Source organism: Perca fluviatilis, chromosome 15 (assembly GCF_010015445.1).
Source record: "Perca fluviatilis chromosome 15, GENO_Pfluv_1.0, whole genome shotgun sequence".
NCBI classification, from domain to species: Eukaryota; Metazoa; Chordata; class Actinopteri; order Perciformes; family Percidae; genus Perca; species Perca fluviatilis.
Window position 1 is genome coordinate 11,984,447 of NC_053126.1, and position 24,236 is coordinate 12,008,682.

A 24,236-nucleotide genomic window follows, 5' to 3' on the forward strand; every position below is an offset into this window, starting at 1 on the left:
ACTTTTTATAATTGATTTTGGAAACCTGTCATTGATGCTCCACAAGCAACTGGAGTAAGCAAACGTCTATAAAAACTGTTGAGATTTGTTTACATTTGTTGTGATACAGTAATCTATTGAAGCAGAGTTGATGGGGATGGAGTGAGAGGCTCATGTGACAATGAATGGACAGTACAGTGCAAGATTGAGGCCGAGTTGCATCAGAATGTTCATGAAGAAGCAGCAGGAGATTGTCACACAACCCTTAATTGCAAATTAACCACAAACCGTTGTGAGGTAGAGGTCACACATTGCTAGTGTTTTATTGGGCAGTTACATACGTGCATTAGGTCAAACAAAAATCTGACCATTATTAATGGCAGCAGACAGCACAGCCAAACAGACATGGGTCACCCACCAACAGAAATCAAGCCTCTTTTCCATGTCCACAAAACATCAGCTTAGTGTCTGCTTCATCAGTATTAAAAGACATTCATTAACCATTTTGAGATAATCAGAGGAATACATGTTGCAATTAAGCTTCATAAAAGCAAGTAACACAATACAGTTACAGATCCAGAGATACGTAACATACAAACAGAAAAACTAGTTCCCTTTCAAAGGATCTCCTGTTACATTTTTAGTAATCCTCTTTGTTCAGCCTGCATGGTAAAAGTTTTACAAAGCAAACACAATGGTTGATTGTAAATTTAACGCCATTATCTCAGTTACCTGGCAACCATATTAAACCTATATAACCACACATCAACATGAATTAATCATACATTTTCCTCAACTAAAATACATTTAAATGTGTAATCATACGGATTATGCAGTCACAAATAATTGCATTGCATTTATGTTAAAGTATAACAAATCGTAAATATTTTCCCTCTTGTGAAAGGCCAATACTGACAAGCAATGTTGATGCATGACTTAGGCTTTTACAAGTTGAGATGCCATGATTGACAAGGCTTTTGGTCTTAAATGGACTTAAAGACAAAAGTAAATTCAAGTGCAGAGCAACGAGCCTCGGCAAAAGAGCTGGAATGAAGACAGGATTGCTTTTTGCCTCAAAGTGTGATCCTAAGTACACCAAAGACAAACTCCAGTCAGAGCTACTTTGCTGAAATCAGTCAATCACAGAAATGCTTGGCTGCAGCTCCAACAGGAACAGATGAACCATACCAGAATGAAAATACATAAATAATGAAAATACATCTTTGACTGCACAAATCAAAGAAAGTACAAATGAGTTTGTTTGCTGCCTGCTTTAGCCTCAAAAAGATAAACGGAGAAGGGTTGGACGAATTGGTTTCTTTTTCTTTTTTATATGAAGTATAAAAATACAATCAGGGGATCAAATGATACATAAACATTTCTGCCTTTTGGATATTACTATTTAACCAGACACAGAAACTAAAATTCCTGTATTTTGAGGTATATAGATTACATAGATTAGAGTAAGTGAAGATCTACCTATAAGAATACATCCTTTACAACAGTGCAATATTTAGCTATATGTTTTATCTGTTAGTTGATTAAGGAGCCTGCGCTAGGTCATTCTGATCATTTAAATGCCTCAATCGGTGTTACATCTCTATGTCATTTTTATAATTCCTAAAAGCAATTATAAATTAAACTGTCCAATCCACTTCTATGTGAAAAAGCAATAGAATTACACAGTTACAAAATGTATGTGCAAGATGAAGTCAATCTAAAGACTATTTCCCTCCCCTAGAAAAATAGTAACCATCTTGTAAACACAAAAGGACAAAATAAAGATTTGTTTTTGCTTCAAAGTGCACAGTCATTAATATAGAAGGGGAAGGAAAATGTTCATGATCCCTTAATACTCATAACACGTGAACATGATTATTGTTCAACAGGTAAAGTTCAGGGCTAGTTGGTCATTAAAGCCTTAAGATTCTTTGGAATGGCTAAAAGTGTTTGCAATCGTTCAAGAGAATCTAATTTGTCGTAGCTTTTCAGAGGAGCGAAAAGACTGATGGGTAATATTCCATGGGCACGATCCTTCCCCTTGGCCATTTAAAAATACATAACAGAGAATCCTAACTAGTGCTTTTTAGATATTTAACTTTTTATTCCCTTTAGTTAAAGGAATGCTCGCATACACTCATCAATAGTAGCTATGATTTAACTATTATATTCCTAGTTAGCAAAATGTGCCTACTAACATGAGTCTTTTGTCCACACTGCTTCTGGCAAATTGGGTAATAAAACATGTTCCATTCCACATGTATCTCAGTATTAAAAGCATGACTAGAGCTCTAACTGGAGTATTTGTGGAGAAAAGGAAAATTGCATGGATCGACAATAACCACAACATTAGTACATAGTACAGAACAAAACAATAAATGCACAAATTAGCAATTAGCTGAATGTAGTAAAGCAACACAATATAATCCTAATTGTATGCTTCCATACTGATTCAATGGATGGACCTGCAGTGAACGTTTTCTAGTAATCTCGCAGTAATATACCACATTTTTAAACCACATCAGACACGTTAGGTTGTCTTCCTTTGGTGAAGCATTACAAATGAGATGCAGGGCTGCGAGAAGTAAATCCCACACTAACAGATTAATACATCTATACATAGCAAAACCCAACACAGTTGTGCGCAGTAAACATGTTGGACCTCTGCATGTTAGAGCAACACTGTGGCGAGAGAATGACAAGGAGGTGAATGTCACTTGCTACACCACTGGCAGTCAGCAATGAAATGGTACTGGAGGGATTTGGGAGGAATCATTTAGGGCGAGGACCTTTAGATGCCCCAAGAGAGAGGTCGAGGTTCTCTGAGAACAGTCTACAAGGCAAAGAGGGCATCCTCTGTCCGCTCGGCCTTCTTGTGGGAGCCACCAGGGGCACGAGCAGGGTGAGCAGGGTTAGCTCCGGGGGGAGATGGCAGAGAGTCTGTTGCCTTTGCTCGCTCCTCCAGGAACTTATCGAATTCTGAAATAAACACATTGATGAAAATTAACAAAACTTCACACACGTTAAGAGTTAGTGGAATGTGCAACTGTGATCAGAGTCTATACCTTCACTAGTCACCCCTTCCTCGGCACCATCCCCTTTCTATTGAGAGAAAAAAAAAAAGTCATGAAGATAAACATTCTGGCACCATCAATGGAGAGCGTCAAAAGACAGAAATATACCTCGGTGTACAGTCAGCAACACAATAAGCTGATGCACAAAAGCATCATACAAGTCAAATGCCAGTAAAATTCACACAATCTGAGACATATCCATACAAAGTGGCTAACGAAGGATCTGTCAATCATGCATCCTTCCACACTTTTCCCAGGTGAAGACCACAAGGAGCCCTCTTGGGCCCGACTCCACAACCTCCACATGCACATGTTAAAAAGGAGCTCATACCAGCCAACTTCTGACTATAATTAGCACTGTGTTAGCATTTGTAAGTCAAACCTCATGGTAAACTGTTATATGTCAGTCATTGGTGGAAATTTATTAGATTATAGTGAATGAAAGGATGTGACGTCAAAGGAAACTAAAGTCAAATGAATCCAGTTAAATGAGATGGATGGATGGATGAAATGTGCTATTAATGAAAATAAAACTGAGGGAAGAAGAGAGAGGAAGAAAGAAGAAAAAAAAAAAAGAAATAAATCAAGGTAAAGAAGTCTCACCACGTCAGCACAGAGCCACTCCTCTATGTCATCCATGACAGAGGACTGCGATACGGGGATCTATGGAGCAAAGCCATGGACAAACCACGGGGCAGCACCAAAGCCACACAACAGAAAGACACCCAACCCCAACAACAAAAAGAAAAATTGTAACACACACAAACACACAAAAATATCAAGAATAGGAATCACCAAAAGTTTGGAGCGGAAGATGATTGAAATAAAAATTAAAACAAATAAAAATGAGAACAAAAAGGAAATTTCACTCAAAAGACACACTCAACCCCTCTCAGGTCTGTGCTCTTATTGTTTTATTATGCGCAACAATCTGCTACTCAGCTGTCTTCAATGAGAACAGGAAGTTCCCAGGTTGAGTATTGTTTTCATTAGTTCTGTGGCGCTGACATGGCTTAACAGCTGCCGACTAATGTCACACAGCAGTGTTAATTGTTCCACATCATTAGTTAATTAGCAAACCGCTTGAACGTGATTAAGAGATTGATTGGATGGGAAAAGCTGAAAGCACAGGGACTGTCGAGAGGCAGGGGAATCCCATAGCATACACATACGTGGAGCATGCGCGCGCGCACACACACTGCACACATGAACGCTGCATGGCGTGCAGTGACTGTGATGAAGCCATGTCAGGGTGGATGGTGTGTGTTTGAGTTTGTGTGGGAACCAAACAATCACAGTGAATCAGGAATGCTGGGAATATGCGTTTATATGTGTGCATTATATGGCTGTAAAAAAAATCCTTTTTCAGCGACATAATGCAACCCACTTTTTTGGCTCAAAAGCTGCAAGTCCATCCATTAGGAGTAACAATTAGGGATATTGGGAAAGTAACTTGCATGTTTTTCCGTTTACAAAAATCAGAAAATGCATCGAGTTCACACACACACAATACATAAAAGTCTTCCACATCCTTAAACTGCCTATGCGATGAAGTCAACATCCACATGTAGCGTCGATCTGATATCAAAGTTGAATAGAGAAAACCAAAAGCTTGCCCTTAGACCCTGTTATAGACTACAAAACCACTGGTGGGGTTTCCTCGTGAGATCCCAGTTAATGCAGCGAAGGAGCATTTCAAAATAAAAGGCCAAGGCATTGGGGCAGTGAAAGTCATTCACAGAAAAAAAAAAAGCATGCAGCTGTGTGAACAGGGGAGAAAATGCTGTAGAAAAGTGTGCAATAAGAAGTCTGTTCTTGTCATGACTCGCAGCAATTACACTGAGACATGTTCAAAGTGTTATCCTTTGTATTGAAATATTCACCATCATAACATCAACTTAATAGTTAAAGTGTTAGAAATATTACAACTAGATCTATTTCTTGTTAGGGTGAGACGTGTGAGGTTGTCGTTAGTAACATGTATTGTATTATCTAAGATCCAGAGACAGTTAGAGGACAACTGACAAATACGTTCCACTACACAGCAAATCATCATCCCTTTGCTTATTTTTTGTAATGCTTAGATGATATATTATCAGTACTTCAATAATGTTCATCATTGTTGATTTAACCGTGCTGTGTAGCAGTAGTATCTGTACTTCCCTGCTGTTTCAGTGTGTGACTGTTAAGAGATGAATGGAGGTGATGGAAGTTCCTGATGACCAGTCGGGCTCATTAATCCATCCATAAAGGCGTGGCATTAAGGTGCGAAGCATTAGTAATGGGTATAGTGTTAAGAGCACCCATGTCAATAGAGTGCAACGGAGGTGGGCAATATGGATAAAATCTTATATCACTATATAAGTAATTTTATATCACCGAAGCGATACATACTGTTTCCTGGAAATTGAATTGATAAACTGGTTGTATCAACAAAATACCTAAATAGATAGATAGAAGATAGAAGTCTGTTTTTGGTTAATCCAGCAAATTAAATACTTAATACTTAACAAATCAAGTCCTGTTTATTGATTTGCAAGATTGTCTGCAATGGCCTAATACAACCAATAAAACAGATATTAAAGAGATGGCTACCTCAGCAAAATCAGCATGTCTTAAGGTTTTGTCATATTGCCCAACACTAGAGTACAACATCTGTATGGAATGGAAGTGGATGTTCTTAGGGGGAATACATTTGCTTGTATGGGCTTATTTCAAGCATTCCAGGACAGAGCAGTGAGATGAGGCTGAAAATGAGAGCAGCACATGAGGGTTATGGATGATGCCGCAGGAAGTTGAGAGCAGGGGTGACGGTGGACACGAGGGAGGGGTAGGAGGACACACTGAGGATGGAGTCCTCACCATTCCTTGGGTAATAAGCCAGCTGTCTATGGGCAGCTCCTGATCTGCTGGGTTATCATCCCCTTTTACCCTCAGCTGAATCAACAACAGAACAACACCTTACACAAGAGAAGAAAGGTAGCATGCCCCACCACAGCATAGCACACAGTGCAGAGAGAGAGACAGAGGAGAAGTCAAATATGCAAGAGAGTCATTTAAAGAGAGAGAAACAGAAGGTAGAACGTAAGAAAACTGTGAAAGGTTCATTCCATAAAGATGAAAATGAGGAAAATAAAAGGGGAAAAAAACTCCTTAAAGTAAAAGGACAGTCGAGGCATAGGGCACCTGAGGTAACAAAAAAAAAGAGATGGTATGCACAATCACTGCTGTGTGTGTGTGTGTGTGTGTGTGTGTGTGTGTGTGTGTGTGTGTGTGTGTGTGTGTGTGTGTGTGTGTGTGTGTGTGTGTGTGTGTGTGTGTGTGTGTGTGTGTGTGTGTCTGCATGGGTGTATTACAGTTCAGGTTTCAGAAGTGTCAGGTTGCTCAGACAGGAAGAATGGCTACAAAAATGAAAGCTTGATTTTCTCTACAAACTGATGTTGGAATTTTATTTAAATACACAGAAAACTGAATTAACCCTTGTGCCTCACTAGGGACATTTTCAGCTTTTTAAGTTTTTTGGCTGCGTTATGTGTGAATTATACTGGCCGTTCCCAACCTGGCGCGCGCCATCGTGACGTCAAAATTGCCAGCGCGCCTGGATTTATAGCGCACGAGCCGAGGACCACTCTTTTTTTTTTCTTTTTTTTCAGCGGCACACGACAAAGCGGAAACAGGAAGCATGAACGAGCTCCTGGGTAACCGGATGCCAGGACTCTCAGAGTGACTGCAAGTCTCTTTTGTAAACTTCCTGGGTTAAGATGAGTTCTTTTATGGTGAATGAAAGGCTTGATCCGACCAAGTAGGTCATCGAATCAAATCGAAGCATTGACGTCAATGCTGCTGCCAGTTCTGCCGTTGTTTATCTTTTTCTTCTTCTTCTAGTCCGTAGAAAGAGCAAAGTCGGTAGCCTTTGCTCATTAGCGCCACCTCTGTTCAGGAGAAGACTGCAACGGCGATTTCATGACGTCACATATGCGCGCGCCAGCTGGGCTGCGGTTACTGTAAAACACGCTTAAGTGCATATGGCATACATTGTGGCAATGGTGAGAGTTATTTTTTTCTAAAATTCAACCTCAGCTCCTATAATACGTCTATAATAAACTGTGTAGCCAAAATACATACTCAGACCCTTAAGGACAAAAAATTCTCCATTGCAACCCATTAAAACCTTAACTTTGATCCCCGGCTTTTACAGCATAAAATCATGCATTGTATTATATAAAGGCTTTCAATTTAAAGCCCTGGCTTCAAAATGTTTTTTATTATTTTCCACCAGATTGAGTTATTTTTGCATGTTTGCTATATGGGGCAAATACATGTTAGTTTCCACTAGGGTTATTGCTGCGGTTACATGGAGCACTGCAGTGTATGAAGCAATTCGTTAAAATCAATGTTGTTGCTAATCATTGACATATCCCAGACTGTGAAAAAAAACCACTAGCATTTAGTGTAAAGAAAATAATTCAATTTCTGTGTTGTAGTTTTTTTTTCATAAAAACAACAGTGGCATTATGTAATGTAAACAAACTGGCATTTAAAGGGTAAACATTCTGAAAATGAAAGAATAGTTGGTAGTGATGACCAGGACTGAAGTTGGTTAAAAGATTTAACTCGGGGAAAAGAATATTAATAGATAATTTTATAGCAGTTTTTTGACGCAGACATTTTTGTCATTTAAGGACATCAAAGCAACCGTTTTATAGTGAGGCACAAGGGTTAAGAAAGTACTGATATCTGGTATAAAGAATGAAAAATCTATGAATCAATGTTTTGTAAGAAAAACACAACTGCTAGAACTAATATTTAAATAATATTTTGAGTACTTACTTATAGGCATGCTTAACACTTGCACAGTTACCACATTGCAAGACATTTATGTTTTAGCTATTCAGTAAGAGGAATACACAAACCTATGCCCTTTTCTTTTGATCAAAGTTCGAGTATCACTGCACACAGGACAAATGTCACTGCAGAACATACATTGTCACAGACCATCACATGCAGGGAGTGACCAAGGGCTGAGGACAGACTGGTAAAGGAAAAGCTCGTCTGCCAGTAAATAACACAGCACCCACCTCCATATATAGGTAAAAGCTGTATCAAACTACATGCATCAGTGTACTCACCCCTCCTGTGTTCTGTTGTCTCACATCCAAAGCTGAGGCCAGGCCACCCAGAGTCTGGGGGTCCTCATACTTTACACTGCACACAAAAACATAAACATATTTAAGATGGATACGTTTTTTTAACAGTGTCACAAAACCAAGCAATGCTCACCCATTTTGATTATACTATAATATATTTTATTCCCATGAATATCTGGTCGATTGTCAACATTAGGAGAGATGTTTGAAGAACATTAGAGTTTTCATATTATTTCTGGCCAACACAGCACAGAGGAGAAAGACAGAAAGAGGAAGAGAGTCTCTGGCCATCAGGGATGTTGCGGTTATGTGGTCCAAACCCCTGAGCCATCAAACAACCCAATACACCCTTTTGCAATTTTGCAACATTCATCAAGAACAGGAACAAATCCATAGTACTTTAAGTAAGCAATTTCTACAGGAAAAAAACAACCTAAATAGACAATAATGCAAATGCAGTAAAAAAGAGAAAAGCTCACTTTAAATATTCATATCTCCTGGTAAACTGCCCTTATTATATGCCTTATATGCCTATTTTATCACTTTTGTTCACTCCACCTAAAAACCTCAATTTACAGCTGAAGGCAACAAGTTCTTAGAAAAGAAAATACCACATTAACATCAATTCCCTGGAGGTATTCTAAAGCCATTATAGTAAATGCATGAGGGAATAATTCACATAGGAAGATGTAGTGAGAGCAGGGACAGTGGGCACATCAAAAAGTTAAACGTTATCACAGGGAAAAAAAACAACCTTGTACACACTGAACATCGGGGAACAAACAGTGTAAAAGTGCCCATGTGTGGATTTTACTTAAATATTAAAAGGTGGTTATGAATAGCCATTAAATTACAACAAATGACACCCTGAATAATAGCATGAGAGGATCTGGGCTGCCCCAGAAGTAAAATGAAATCTAGACCTACTTTTTGCGCTGATCAGCCAGAGAGCTGGTCCTGGTCTGGGCAAACATGTCAAAGTCATCCTGGTTGCGGCCTGGTACAGAGGACAGAGTACTGCTCACGCTGTCTGAAGCTACATCTGGAGAGGGACGGAGAGAGAGAGGACAGCAGATAGGGGGAGAGCAAGGACGGAGAAAGTAGGGATGGCGGATTATTCATTCATTCATTCAACCTTTATTTATACTCGAGAGATCATGGAGGGGCAACCCTCATTTACAATGTCAGAGTCAAATTACAAAGACAAAAACAAAAAAACAACACTGAAAAGAAGCGAAACCATCAGAAGAAAAATAGAAAAACAATAAAATTTGGAAAATTGGAAAAATGATCTGATAAATAAATTAGGATAATAAGGATGCAAAAGAAAGTACAATTATGTAAAGCAAGTACAAGTAGAAAGTTTGCAGGTTTAAAACCAGATTTAAAAATTGTCCAAAAGGCACAAGTGAGTTGATTTTAAAGGTCCCATGACATGGTGCTCTTTGGATGCTTTTATATAGGCCTTAGTGGGCCCTTAATACTGTATCTGAAGTCTCTTTCCCGAAATTCAGCCTTGGTGCAGAATTACAGCCACTAGAGCCAGTCCCACAATAAGCTTTCCTTTGGATGTGCCATTTATGTGTCTGAAGCTTTAAATGTTATTGAAGAGGAGAGAGGGGGGGGCAAGGTGGAGGGTGGGGGTGTGACCTTTACCAACTGCCACTTTGCTTGTTTGCAAGCCATGATGTCTCTCTCTCTCTCTCATGGGTGGGCCAAATTCTCTGGGCGGGCAAAGCAGAGAAAGGGGAGGTAACCTCCAGATCGGTCCATCTGAGCTTTCATTTTCTCAAATGCAGAGCAGGATACCCAGGGCTCGGTTTACACCTATCGCCATTTCTAGCCACTGGGTGACCATAGGCAGGCTGGGGGAACGCATATTAATGTTAAAAAACCTCATAAATTGAAATTTTCATGCCACCTTTAAGCAAGTGATGTAATTTGTTCCAGGAGTCAGGTTCACTAAAGTTAAAAGCAGTTTTTCTAAGTTCAGACCGAGCTCGTGGAACATGTAGCAAAGGCCAGTCAGCAGAGCGAGTCCGATAATAAGCCTTGTGGATAAAGAGATACCAGTGAGTAGCACATCTTTTTTAGAGAGAAGACCACACAACACTTTCACATAAAATACAATGATGTGTACCATAGACATGACCGGTTATGAATCTCAAGGCAGAGTGATAGTTGAAGATGATGCATGTCTATAAATCACATCACCGTAGTCCAAGACCGACATGAAAACTGCCTCAACAACCCTTTTCCTACAAAACATGGGAATGATGCTTTTGTTTCTGTAGAAATGTAGCCAACTATGAAAAAAGATTCAGAACAGCAATATATCTAAGCTTTAACCAGAGTATTATAGCATGCACAGACCTTTTTAGAGAGCAACAGGGGAGCTAGCACTGGTAGGGAAGAGTGTTGAGCAATGAGTTATGTTGCTGGGCTCATTTCCTATTAGTAGCTAGATTATGAGCCTTTCTTACACTCTGCTGCTTCTCCAATGCCATGTCTGCAGAGACTGGGGAGGAGGGATGTTACAGCTTTGATGAAAGAGAGAGTATATGTGTATGATAGTTGGAGCACCACCTTTTCCTCCACACTGGAAAATAGACTTGACACCCTTTTGTTCTCACCAATAACAGCTAGTGCAGATGATAGCGAGGCTGTAGTAGGGTTATGGGCTGGGGAGGCAGTGGCCCCCGCGGTGAAGTGGGCTGGAGGGCTGGAGCTGATCCTGGGTGAGACCACAGCAGGGGAGCCCGGGCCCAGGTCTATCAGGTTGTCCTCTGTGGCCTCATTCAACATCTGAAAGCGGACAGGGAGAGGAAAAGAGAGATGGCCATCAACAATTATGAATGCATGTAAACGTAAATATGCAGTGCTTTTGAGGTTTTGCCAGCAAATGAAGGAAGCATATACATTTGTTGAAGAAATTAGTTTGCAAACTTTGTATACAGAGAGGATATTTTGTACCTACAGTAATTACTATTTACACTATTTGAGACAACATTGAGGGTCAGTAGTTGTGGATTGGAGACTATGCACAGGAACAATACTGAGGGTTGAATAAAGAGGTGGACAAGATTTCAGATGTGTGAGACAGAATGCAAGAAGGAGGGGAGGGAAGGACAATACTATATAGCATCTAGTTTCACACAGTGATACTGATGAGACTAAGCATGAGCTCCATATAGCAGACGTGTTAACATTCATCCCTTATTTTCAATCTCAGCACACTGGCTAGGATTGAACCTGGTACTGGCATCATACTTGCCTCCATCAGCTGGCCACAACACAAACAGACAGAGCACACAGAAAGATCAACAGAATGCAAACACAAACAGCTATGTGGGATGTAGAGAGAGATGCCCCAACCCTCTGGCGAATCACTGATAGTGGCAAATGTACACTCTAAATAGCAGATTGGGACTAGTTTTTGCTCTTCCAGTTTTGATAAAGCTAAAAAGAAATGCAATCCACTTGCATTAAATATTAATGCAACAGTGGATTGTGTATGCTATTATAAATAGTAATGATTCATTCAGATACTAAATGGTAAAACAAGCACAACATTGGCAATGTGGACAGATTTGTTAGAAACATCCCTAATAGTATCCTTAATTTTAGACAAACTGCCACAGGCGATGTAATAAAATGTAAAAAAAAAAAAAAAAAAGATTTGAAAGATTCTGAAAACATGCAAAAAGCAAATACAAAACAAGCAATCCCAAGAGAGAATTGGGGTGTTTGATTTCTGCTCTTTGAACGCAGACTTTCTGTTGATGGTACTCACCCCGTTGTTCTGTGCGGCTCTACCCGACCGGTACCTCTCGTACCTGTGAGCGGCACAAAAAGCAGAAGCTTTGTGAGGTTTAGATGCTTACACATCTTTTCATCTTCAGAAACCTCACGAAAGAGACATTTTACCAGTTTGAAGCTGCAGAATGTTTAAAAGGAATGAGTCTTCATACGAACTCTGTAACTTTGCACAAGGCTTTGGTCCAAGAGGGAAGGTCATTACACCATTAAATGATAATCTTCCACTGTTTAGCATCTCCGTAGTGCCAGAATCTTCCATAACTAAAATCAAAGGCCAGTTTAAGAACTCAAAAGCTAAAGATGTTTTTGATTGCGATTGTGCATTTCTGAAGAAGTATAAAAGCATTCTCTGTACTCCAATTGCTCATCTGGTAAATCTATCCATTAAAAGGTTCCATGGCATGAAAATTTCACTTTATGAGGTTTTTTAACATTAATATGCGTTCCCCCAGCCTGCCTATGGTCCCCCAGTGGCTAGAAATGGCGCTATGTGTAAACCGAGCCCTGGGTCTCCTGCTCTGCCTTTGAGAAAATGAAAGCTCAGATGGGCCGATCTGGAATCTTGCTCCTTTATGAGGTCATAAGGAGCAAGGTTACCTCCCCTTTCTCTGCTTTGCCCGCCCAGAGAATTTGGCCCACCCATGAGAGAGAGAGAGACATCATGGCTTGCAAACGAGCAAAGTGGCAGTTGGTCAAGGCCACACCCCCACTCTCCACCTCAATAGCTACAGACACAGAAATGGCACATACTAAGAAAGCTCATTGTGGGACTGGCTCTAGTGGCTGTTATTCTGCACCAAGGCTTAATTTCGGGAAAGAGACTTCAGATACAGTTTTAGGGGACCACTAAGGCCTATATAAAAGCATCCAAAGAGCACCATGTCATGGGACCTTTAAACTAAGTTTTTTTTCCCAATGCCTGGAAAACAGCAGTAATAACCCCTGTCTTTAAAGCTGGTGATGCAACTAAAATAACCAACTATAGACCTATTAGTATCCTTCCTGTTGTCTCCAAAGTAACGGAAAGGATAGTTTGTGACCAGTTGCTAGCCTATTTAAATCAAGGCCATTTTCCACTGCACTCTATGCAGTTTGGATTCAGGAAACCATGCCACAGAAACAGCTACTTGTTACTTTATTGAGCAAATAAAATCCAGCCTTGACAATGGAGGGGTTGTTGGGGCTGTTTTCCTCGATTTTAGGAAGGCGTTTGATACAGTGAATCATAATGTTTTATTATCCAAACTGTCAAAGATTAATTTCTCTCCCAATGCTCTGACATGCATAGAGTCTTACTTAGATTGTAGAAAGCAGTGCACCAGGATTAATGATAGATGCTCCTCCTTTGCTAACTGCACTACTGGAGTCCCTCAGGGATCTATTTTAGGACCAATTTTATTTAGTTTATATATTAATGACTTGCCCTTGATTTGCCCAGAAATCCACATCCAAATGTACGCAGATGATACAGTTATCTATACCCATGCAAAAACTAGAGAACAAGCTGCAGCAAAACTTACTGCAGTGCTAAACAAAGTATCAGATTGACTAACTCTCAGTTGTCTTACTCTTAATGTAAGCAAAACAGTGGGCATGTATTTTTTCTATCAAGAGGAATGTTACACAACATCAGCTTGATATCTGTATTATGGGAGAGGTGATACATATTGTTGATCATTTCAAGTATCTGGGCATAATTATTGATTCTAACTTAAGTTTTAAAAAACACATACAAAAGATATCCAATTTGTCAGAGCTAGTTTAGCTAATTTTAGACATATAAGACACCAGTTAGCAATAGCCGCAACTAAACTGTTTTTGCATTCAATGATCTTCTCACATTTATCTTACTGTTCTACAAGCTGGTCCCAGGCAGGTGGGACTAGGCTAAAAGCCTTCTGTACCCTTTAAAAACAAGCTGTGAAAGTTCTTGACAAAAAAACAAGAAACTACCATCACTGCACCCTCATAAAACACAACCTATTAACCTTTGAGAGTTTTCTCTGTTTTGCAGACATGTGCCTGATGTATAAATTGACCCAAGATCTTGTACCACCACCACTCAAGCAATGTGTGTCATTTTACAGAGATAATGTAAGGGTCTCCAGGGCTTCTGTAAGAGGTGTATGTTACACTCAATTTAGGAAGACTACATTTGGTCAATCAGCTTTTTCATTTACAGCAGTAGAAAAGTGTAACTTAATTCTTTTGTGCAAGCCTCAGCAGTTTTAAAATGTCCTTAAAGACTTGGCTGAAGGCAAATAAACTATGTGATCATTGATCTTTTTATAATATGGAATGTATATTGGGTTATACGTTATGTAATGCTTGTTATACGCTGTTGTTACGTTTTTATCTGTTTTGATAGTATTGTCTGTATTGTGTATATTGTCCATATTATCCTTTTATCTCCCTTGCCCAGGGACTACAGATGTAAATTTGCTGTATAGCTAACTCTGGTACAGGGCTTGAACTGTGCATGGTCCCTGACAAATAAACTAAACTAAACTAAACTTTGTGGTGTTTGAACTTGAAAAAAGTGTGTTCAATCTGTGTTAAGCATGTTTTCTCAAAAATGTGATTCTTCATTGGAAAGCTTGGGTATAAACACAGCTGGAGCCTCGTCTTTAAAATCATGAATTGAAATACAGTTTGGCAAAACAACAAAGTTCTAACAAGAACCAATTAATTATCCATGAGAATATGTTGGACCAAGTCTTGATCTTACACAATGGGCTGGCAAAAACATCTAGTTACTATATGTTACACTGTTATGGACAGGTAAAAGTTGTATTAACATAAAAAATAATTTAAAGATTACCAAACAAAGTTCTGTTAATGGCGCCCTAACAAAAACAAGCATTTCATGTCAGTCCTTGTTGTGCCATAAAAATAAAGCCTGACCTATTGTTTAATCGATCGTACCTCTCATATCGGAGGAAAATGTTGTTTAGGTCGTCATTGACATGTAGCAGTTCCTCGGTCACTTCTTCGTTAGAGACCCTTGAAATCAGCTCAACCACTCTCTGCTGCATAGCCCTGCATGTTCTGTTCAGCTCCTTAATAGATTGGCACATCATCAGATTAATCAGATTTATTGATATATCAATAGATAGAAAACAAAGAAAACCAAAAAAAAAAAAAGGGAGAGGGAGAAAGAATGAGCTATAGAAAGTCAAATAATTTTGTAAGACATATACAATATTATACGGCATTGTCTAAAATATACTGTATGTATATATATTTACAAGGCATCAAATGTTGAGCAAGTCAGAAATATTTGCTCAACTGTGTAAAAACTCTGTCAATGCTTTTTCTTTAGCAGCTGGAAAAAGAAAGAAAGAAAAAGTCAGAAAAGTTACCACATAACCACTTCAACTGGCACAGGCATCTTAGCACAGGGCCAAATCCTTGCAGCTGACACAAATACCTGAGTGGATTTGGCCTGTGGAGATTAAACTCTGCATGAGTTTCTATACCACTAGTTAATTGTTAATTTCAGGAATTTTCTTGATAAGTAGTACACTGGGAGTTGAGGGTTTCCTCTGAAAACTAAAGACACTACTCCCTCTGGTGGCTGTAAACGATTCCAACACTTTACAACTGACGTGCCAAAATGGAAAGCTTTTTGCTTTCTGATTTAACATCTTTTACAGTGCGTGGGAATTCATATAGTAAAACAGTTGATCTTATAGTAATTTATATTTTGTTTCAGAGTAAGGATGCGAATATGATCTCTAGACAGACCCATTCATAAAAAGAACAAAAAAAATAAATAAATCAGATTTGCTTTCTCAAAATAGTCTTAAAAGTCACTTCGAAACCATATGAACTTAAAATCCACAATACACATTAAAAACACACAAAGTCATATTTATTTGTATTTGTATTTGTAAGTATGATCAAAAATATAAAGTCATGTCAGGCACATCATTGATGAAATAGACCTCATAATATATTCATGTGCTTCTAACCTGAAGCAGTTCCAGGTCAGAGGCATCTTCCTGCCCAGGGACCATCTCCGTTAGCATCTCTGACATCACTTTGGTGTTTCCTCTCACTACGTCCAGCTCACTGCGCAGCCGGGCGATCTGAAAGCACAGAAGGTCAAAAGTCATTTCGACAAACTCAGGGCTTATTCCGTTTTAGCACAGTGCTGCAGATGTTCTCGAAGGCAGTCGATTGAGTTAGTCATGATATCCAGCTAAAATCTTGTAATCTGCTTTAATCTATTTGAATTGAACTGCTAAACTCTGGATCAATCTGCTTTATTCTGGTGAAATGGGCTGTATAAAAGAATCAAGTTTCACTTTCAGCAGAAAGTTAATTTCATTGGTTGAAGGTTGCTGTCGACGCCCCTTACCTGTTCAGGGGTTGCTGTGATGGGGCTGGGCATGTGGGAGACCGGTGTGGCAGAGGCAGGGGTCAGGGTTGGGGTCAGAGTTGGGGTTGGGGTTGGGGTTGGGGTTAAGTTAGGTTTAGGACTCCCAGCGGCAGGTGAGGCAGGGGCTAGGTACTTGATCATGGCTGGGTCCACCTCTGGTGTAACCTGGAAGAAAAAAATATAGCCACAGTGACATTGCTGTGTGAATATACATGGGTTAGTGCTGTATGTGTATTTCTTTCCTCTCACCCTCTGTGGTGTGTGGATGGGAGACAATGCATCCAGGTCTGCCATTGGGAACTCAATGCCTTTCCTCTTCAGTTCCTCATAAATGTGGACCACACCAGTTAGATCGGGGCTACTCCTGAAGGCATCAGCCCAGGCCTGACACACAATAAATAAAAATAAAAAATCATTAGTGATATTACATCACAATATCAGTACAAAGCAGTGTATCATCCTGTCATGTGTGCAAATCCTTAAAAAAGAAAATTAACAATTTTTTTTTAACATTGCCTTGGTGTAGATATATAGCAATAACAAGTATGTAAATAACACTATAACAAATGTACAATATAACCGTTTTAGAAAGAAGGAGGGCAGTATGGTTTGTGCAGGGTGTGCAAAAATATTGATCAGGGAATGTGCAAAAGTTATTGCACAGTACATATGTGCAATGGCCAGGGATAATAGTCCAGGATGTGTATTAATGTAACGTGTAGTGACTGTGGTTGGGTCTGTCAGAGTCTGTCAGTGGGGGTCCCAGGCCTTGTTGATGAGGCCCACTGCAGTCAGGAAGAAACTGTTCTTGTGGCGTAAGGTTTTGGTCCAGATGGACTGCAGCCTTATGTCAAGAGGGTTAGTGTTTCAAAAAGTTTGTGTCCGGGGTGACAGGGATCCTCCCAGACACACACTGATGCAGTTAATAGACCGAGCAAAGGACAGAAAAAGGCATCTAAAAAGAGGAGTAACCTTCAACAAATCCCTATAAATAATCAGAGCACAGAGGAACGAGAGACAGAGAACACCACCTGTTGGCCGAGGTGACCTCAGGTAACACGATAGCACCGGAGGCTGCAGTCTGTGGTGCAACACCTGGGAAGTGGAACATGCGGTGCCCACCTGGCTTTCCAGAGACTACCACTGACCTACTTGATGCCATTGACAAAGCTGACTGTTACCATCACACTGAAGAGGAATTAAACCCTCTGGAGTAGTCAGTAACAACAGAAACTAAATACAGCACTAACACAAAAAGCCCCAATACCTGTATGAGCGACAGCACTTTGTCTTGCACGATGGTTGGAGGATTGTTTTTGGGGGAGATGATTTTGACCAAGACACCATCGATGAAATCTCTGTTGGCCACCTGGATATGAAACCTGTGACCGCAGTTCTTTACACATGTCTCCAATACCTGCAGAGAGGGAGACGATTAAAGAGAGACAAAAGCCTGCCTGGCAAATAAATAAAAAAAACTGGAAAGCAGGAAAGTTTGTGACAGGCAGCTGAGAAAAGGAAGACTTCTCAGTCAGGATGCTTTCATTACACAGAGGGGCTTTTAACTAACAGAGCTATAAAAGATGTGGGTGGATATGAACACAGCTTAATCAGCATGACTGCTATGAACAAAATGAAAGATAAGCAAAATCAGACAGAAACAAACATCCCTGACAGTGGGCATGAGGAGAGACATAGTGGAATAAAATGACAAGGTATGGAGAGGTTAAGTTTTTGCATGGTGCAATCCTTTAATGTGGCCTACACAATGAGAAGCAGCAACAAATTAGGACACGGCTTCCTGAAAATAAAACCATCACGAAATGTTGCAAGGTGCAAAGCCATTTTGTCATTCAATTCCTACTGATGTGTCTAGGGAAATTGATGCCAGTTTTACAATAAATAAAATCTAAAAAGTAGAAAGTTCTCACCGTTAGTGCCAGCATCACTTCTCTGTAGTTCTTGTTGCCACCAAGTCTCTTCTTCAGTGCCCGCATGGCATCTTTTGGCCTAGAGGGAAACAGCAGAGAAGACACAGCTGGATAAAGCACCCCAGCTGAGAGTAGGCATAACATCTTTGACTTTGTTGGAATAAATTATTTTCTGTGCCACAATACCAGATGCCAGTCAGTCTGTCTGCATAACTGTTTGACTAAGACAGAGAAGCGCCGTCACACCATCTGTTTATCTCTGTTCTTTCTGAGTGACTATCTGTTTTCTCCCAAGGCAAGATCAAAGCTGTCCATGCGTAAAGACTTCAGGTTGGCTGCCCGTCTCTTCACTGCAGATGAGACGTATTAAGCTTTTATGAACTCCTTCATGAGCTACGGTACATTTATTGAGCGGGGGAGCTGAAATAGATAGAAAATGTATGGAGATGCCGCATAAAGTCTGATATATAGCTTCCTGGAACAGCACCCTGTATGCGTGTGTTTCTGATTCAGTGTTACAGTTGCCTTCGGTTTTGTTTTTGGATGGTACATCTGTTTTGTTATTTCCTGAACCAACCAGACATTGTCTAACTCACTGAAACATCTTGAAGACAAGACGTTCTGTGAAGCTTAACTCCCTCTCTGTGTGTGGTTGTGTGTGCGTGTGTGTCTGTCTGTGTGTTACAGAGAGGGCACCATGTTGCATGCCAAGACAATGAGTGTGTGTGTGTGGAGGCATGAAGAATGTGAAAAGCAGGGGACAAAAGAGAAAAGGGAAAGTGCTGAGGGAAAAATGGAAAAAGACACATTCCAATATTCTTCCTGAAAAAAAAATAAAAAATGCATAATGGAGATATTGGCTAGGATTCCTTGACTAGAACATTTATTTAGGCTACAAAACGGTGCTTCTTTTTGAATTCTGGAGAAGACAGATATTTTTGAAAAATGCAGGTCAGGTAATTTATGTTTTTTGTTGTGACTTATGCTCTCACATAAGATGCAGAATATACACTGTGTCTTATGAATGCTTATACATGTTTTAATGCAGGACACTGACATAAGCATTTCATTAATTTAGTCAGTGACACCTCCAGAAAACAAAAGGCTTTCTGTAGGATGGTGTATGTTGGTGAAGCACACAGTAGTAGTCAGTGTATTATTTGCTTGAGTCACGCAGGCAGCCAGTGTGACAAACAAAGAAAGACCCATTAAGTTGTGGAACTGACCAATTCAGGGACCACACATCTTTTCCCTACAGAACTTTGATTAAGCAAATAATAACCAATCAATGATTAACTTCTAATTAACTTCAAAAACTGTGTAGCAGCTCACCCCTCGTCCGTCTCGTTTACTATATCACAGATCTCCATGTTGAGGGTCCAGTCCTCATTCTGTAGGCCTCCATCTGTGGCCCTCTCTGGAGAAAAACAACAAGTTTAACAGAATATTTATTTTTATATAAGGTTATATCTTTAAAAGAAAAAAAAAACAGTGTCCCTTAATTTTTGCCTCTACATTTTGTTTCATTTAGGGGTACCAGTGACCCTAAAAATAAATGTAAGCCCTGAATTTATTTCATTATAGTCTTCACTGCAGTGTAGTTTATTCAATTTACACTACGGTATTATGTGATGTGAGACAGGAAGCTGGTGGCTTTTTACACAAACCCAACATTGTTTACAACACAACAGAATGTCAGTTAAAATGCAGACAATACCAACCAGTAAAGAGAAACATATAGCTGCCTGTAAATAGTTTACTTTTAGTTTTATCCGAGTAATAGTGATTATTAAGTCTTGGCTAATGGTATAAAGGTGACTGAGAAAACATGTTTTCAGGGTCTTGCTTGTGGAGCAAGACCCTATATATCAGTCTGTCCAAGTAAGATCCATTTATAGCCTAAGTGGAAACTAATTTGTCAGAGGGGTTGGGATGAAACCTTGGGTCTAGGATCATGAGACAGATCAGACTTCTACATTTCTTCATTCAATTTAGTTTTCTCAACATAAAATATCATCCACCACCTGTTGCTCCAATGCCCCCAACTCTTATATTACTTAAATGAACCAAACAGTCAACTGGAAAGAAGAAAGCTAACATCTTGGAGGAAAGTGAAGCTGGTTGTGGGTGTGATGCAGCTGTGCACTCAGTCATAACTGGTATAACAGCTGAAAAACAGAAGCCACACAGGTTTTCAAACTCCACCCTACCATTTACATTTACATAGTGTCATCCAGACTGTGAGAAGCTACAGTGATGAAGTGGCATCGCAGTCATCACTGCGTTCATCGCTCTGTCTCCCCCTTCCTCTCCCGTCCCCAGAATCCATCCATCATGTCAGTGAAAGCTGATATCTATCAGTATTGCAGTCATCTGGGGTGAATTTCACATTGAAACAGAAAAATGTTTTCTAACAAAGTGAGCTGCGACCGAGTTCCTGTGACTGACACTCCATAGACTTTCATTCGACGATTCTTGAGCTTGGACAGGAGGAGCTTGTCTACCAGAAACCCAGAGGCCCCGAGCAGGCTGTCATGCCCGGGCCAAGAGCCTCTCACTGGGCCGTGTTGCCTTCCTTTTGGGAGGCTCAACATTGGACAAGCCTGACAGCCATGACTTATTCATGCTCTACCACCCCTCTCTAATCAACTTGTAACAGACTGAGCAAGCACAGAGAGACAGGCATCTTATTTAATTCTTTTTTTTCTTTTCTGAGTCACACCTACAAACATATCTACAAAAATAGAGTGCATAAAAGTGAATTACAACATGAGCAGCATTTAAAAACGCTGTGCTGTGTCTCGGTGGTAGGTTGCACATAAAGCATAGGTTTGGAGGAATTAACCAGCTACTGCCACTGGGATATTCCATGTAATCTCCTCAATTGGATTGCCAGGTCAAGAAGAAGACTGGACAGAGCACGGGTGGCAGAAAAGAAAAAAGAAAATCTGATCTCTCCATGAGCTGGAATGCCACTGAACAATCAAAGCTTTGCTAATGAAGTGAAATGCATGCTACTGAGTGCATTCATTCATTCATGGGGATGTGCACACTACCACTACTGCTCACGGTGTGTCAATTCCCCCAGTCCTGGGAATCGACACCCCACCAGTGAAGCCAGTCGATCACGTGGCTTTAACGGTGGCAGGCTGTGCCATGCGCTGCTAACAAAGCCACAAATCTCTGTCCCTCTCTGGCCCCATCCATCTACATTTTGTCCTTTTTAAAGACTCTTCTTTTATCTACAAATTTTCCACTTGTCCTTGTATTTGCTCACTTTTTCCTCCTCTACGTAGCTCAGCAATAGCAGAAGTTTGACAACAGCTGCTAGCCAAAGCTGGTCGCCTAAATATTGAAAATGGCTCCTAATTCTGGTTAGAGCTTTTTAGCATAGAAATAACTAGGGGTGTGTGTGTGTGTGTGTTGTGTGTGCGTGTGTGTGTGTGTGTGTGTGTGTGTGTGTGTAGCCGATCTTAATTAGCTTTGGAGCAACTCATTTGGGAATGGCTTGAAAGTAACAGACGTTCATTAATATCAAAAAGTTACGCACTAAAGCTTTAAGTTTAGACTTTTAATTTTGGTATGATATTCTGCAAATGAAAATAGTCAGTTGTACAAAAAGATGACATGGCAAACTGACCTATAGGCCTACCTACAAAGTTCGACAGATTCCCATACAAAAAGTGCTTTATTATAAACAGGGTAGGTTCCTTTCAATGTATTTTCTCCATCCATGTATTACTGGTGCATTAAATGTATTTCGTTTCAATCGGTAGAAATCTGTGAATGAAGTACTGCATTACCAAAACGACTCACTGAGTGACTGCATCGCTTCAGCGCTCTGTGCTAATAGCCTGAGCCTCTGACCAATACGTTTCCCTTCAGGAAAAAGAGGTGGAGAAACCGGTGGAAAAAAGCGGGCAAAGTCCCTTGAACATGAAGCTGCAGCATGAAGAAGAAAAAAAGTAATTCATTCACCACCCCTAACCCCTCCACCACCTTCTCAGTCACTCAGGAAATAAAAAAAATTGTTTCAGGTAAGCTGATCCTTTGCCCTTCTGCAGTAGTGTACAGCAGCTAAACAGACAGCTGGCTGTACAACTCAGCCCAGTGCAGCAAATTGACCAGAGAGATCAGGCTGGAGATTCAGCCATCTCTGTGAAATGGGGAAATCCAAGACGTGCTGCATACAGCCCACGGAAATGACCTAGAAGGACCTCTGTAGAGCAAAATGTTTGAGACGATGCTCACAGTTGGTAGCTGTGGGCCATCTTGGATGACATGGCAGGCACAAAGCAGCTGACCAGTGGGTGGTGGGCAACACTCACACAGGCCAGAGGACAATTCAAAGGCCCTCTAGCTCCTATAGATGTCCTTTCTCCAAACTGTTTCTATCCAGTGCACTAAGGAGCTTGATTAAAACATTGTTATCTACGTTCTATCACTAGGAACTGTAAAACAGATTAGGTAAGAACATGTGAAAGTTTAAAATCTACACAGACTATTTACAAAAGAGCAGTACTCACAGAATAAAATATGTAATCAACAAATGCTTCTGTGACAGCTACTGCATTCACTTAAAAAGGTAAACACAAATCAACATTGTGACAAATAAATGTGTGGTCCACATCTGTTGTGCAGGGACTTAACTACACGTTAATAAAACAGGGAATATCTTTAGGATCTTTTACACAACTGCATAAACACTGGCATTCAAAATCAATTGAAAACTATTTAGGGTAAATGCAATTAGAGTCAAGGTAGAAAAGTATCTAGAACCAAAGATAGTGTTCTCTATATGAAAATGGAACAGTAATTATGTTGTTACAGTGTAGTACTGTGGGGTGGGTGATATTCAGGCAATCTAAAGTGGATACTTCCTGAAAACTAAGCCTTAATAGATTTAAATTTAACCAATAAGGAATCAAAGCAAAAGAAACGTACATTGTTGCACCCAGACTACACTTTTTTATTATCAGACAAAGCAGATCTCACAGAAGCTCATGTGTGCTATTCTCTCAGGATAAAAAGGCACAGCTAAGCCTTGGTGACAACTGTTCTGGGTCAGAAGCTGTTTATCTCTGAGCAGTGTTGCAAACAACCAGAAAGATGCAAAGAGAGAATGCAACCAAAGGGATGTGGTAGGCCTCACGTCCCTCTTCTCCTCTGCGGGACGAATAAGCACCACAACACAGAGCCTTGAGATTTAAAACTAAAACCAACCAGGCGGACCAAGCAGTGTGGTCAACTATTGTTCAGGAACTAAGGAAATATTTAAATTTACCTTGGCTCTGCAAGCCACTTTTAAGCCATGTCACTACACTGTCCATGCCATTCCCTGTCATTTCATAATCTTGAAAACTGCATTGCATTGTCTAATGTTATACACATGCAAAATTATTTTTCCGTAATGTAACGTTACTTGTGATTACAATGGACTATGTTAGGTAGGTGAGCTGGATAACATTAGATGAATGCTCATTCCAAGTAACGTAAGATGACGTTTGCTGCGATAATGCTTGCTAGCTCGCTATTTTCGTACCGTAAACCCCAGTAGTAAAACACAAAATGTTTGTCCACGCTCAAATTGTGCATGGTAGATTAAATATCACATTTGTAATGAATCATTGCAGCGCTAACGTACCTATGCATTGGCCCACGGGAGTGCTGTACGGATTTCCAAGTAAGAACTCCATTTTGACAACAAACAATCCGCTCTGGAATAATGAGGCTGAGGCCCAGAGGCGGTACTACCAAGCCCCGCCCACAGAGTAATGCTATTGGTCAAATGGCCCAAAAGTTACACACGTATGGATGGAATCAATGTCAGTCATGTTAAACAACGGAAGCTATGTGTTATGTTAAACATTTGTAATACATATAAACATGAATTTTACTTCAA

At 40.1% G+C, this 24,236-nt stretch overlaps 1 protein-coding gene across 7 annotated transcripts; it reads right to left on the reverse strand.

The window, feature by feature from the left end:
- Positions 1-272: 272 nt before the first annotated feature.
- LOC120574261 (TOM1-like protein 2) lies at positions 273-24,090 on the reverse strand. Of its 7 annotated transcripts, XM_039824510.1 has the most exons (17): positions 23,979-24,090; positions 19,667-19,751; positions 18,335-18,413; positions 17,671-17,820; positions 16,653-16,787; positions 16,383-16,568; positions 15,994-16,110; positions 14,945-15,078; positions 11,994-12,036; positions 11,475-11,483; positions 10,834-11,005; positions 9,128-9,242; positions 8,183-8,258; positions 5,916-5,990; positions 3,657-3,716; positions 3,045-3,081; positions 273-2,958 (listed from the first exon to the last, which is right to left on the reverse strand). In XM_039824510.1, exons 1-17 carry the CDS (start codon positions 24,028-24,030, stop codon positions 2,813-2,815), a joined length of 1,671 nt encoding a protein of 556 aa, XP_039680444.1. In that variant the 5' UTR covers positions 24,031-24,090; the 3' UTR covers positions 273-2,812. The 7 variants fall into 7 exon arrangements, with proteins under 7 accessions (XP_039680444.1, XP_039680446.1, XP_039680447.1 ...); XM_039824512.1 differs by lacking the exon at positions 11,475-11,483; XM_039824513.1 differs by lacking the exon at positions 5,916-5,990.
- Between the last annotated feature and the right edge of the window lie 146 nt (positions 24,091-24,236).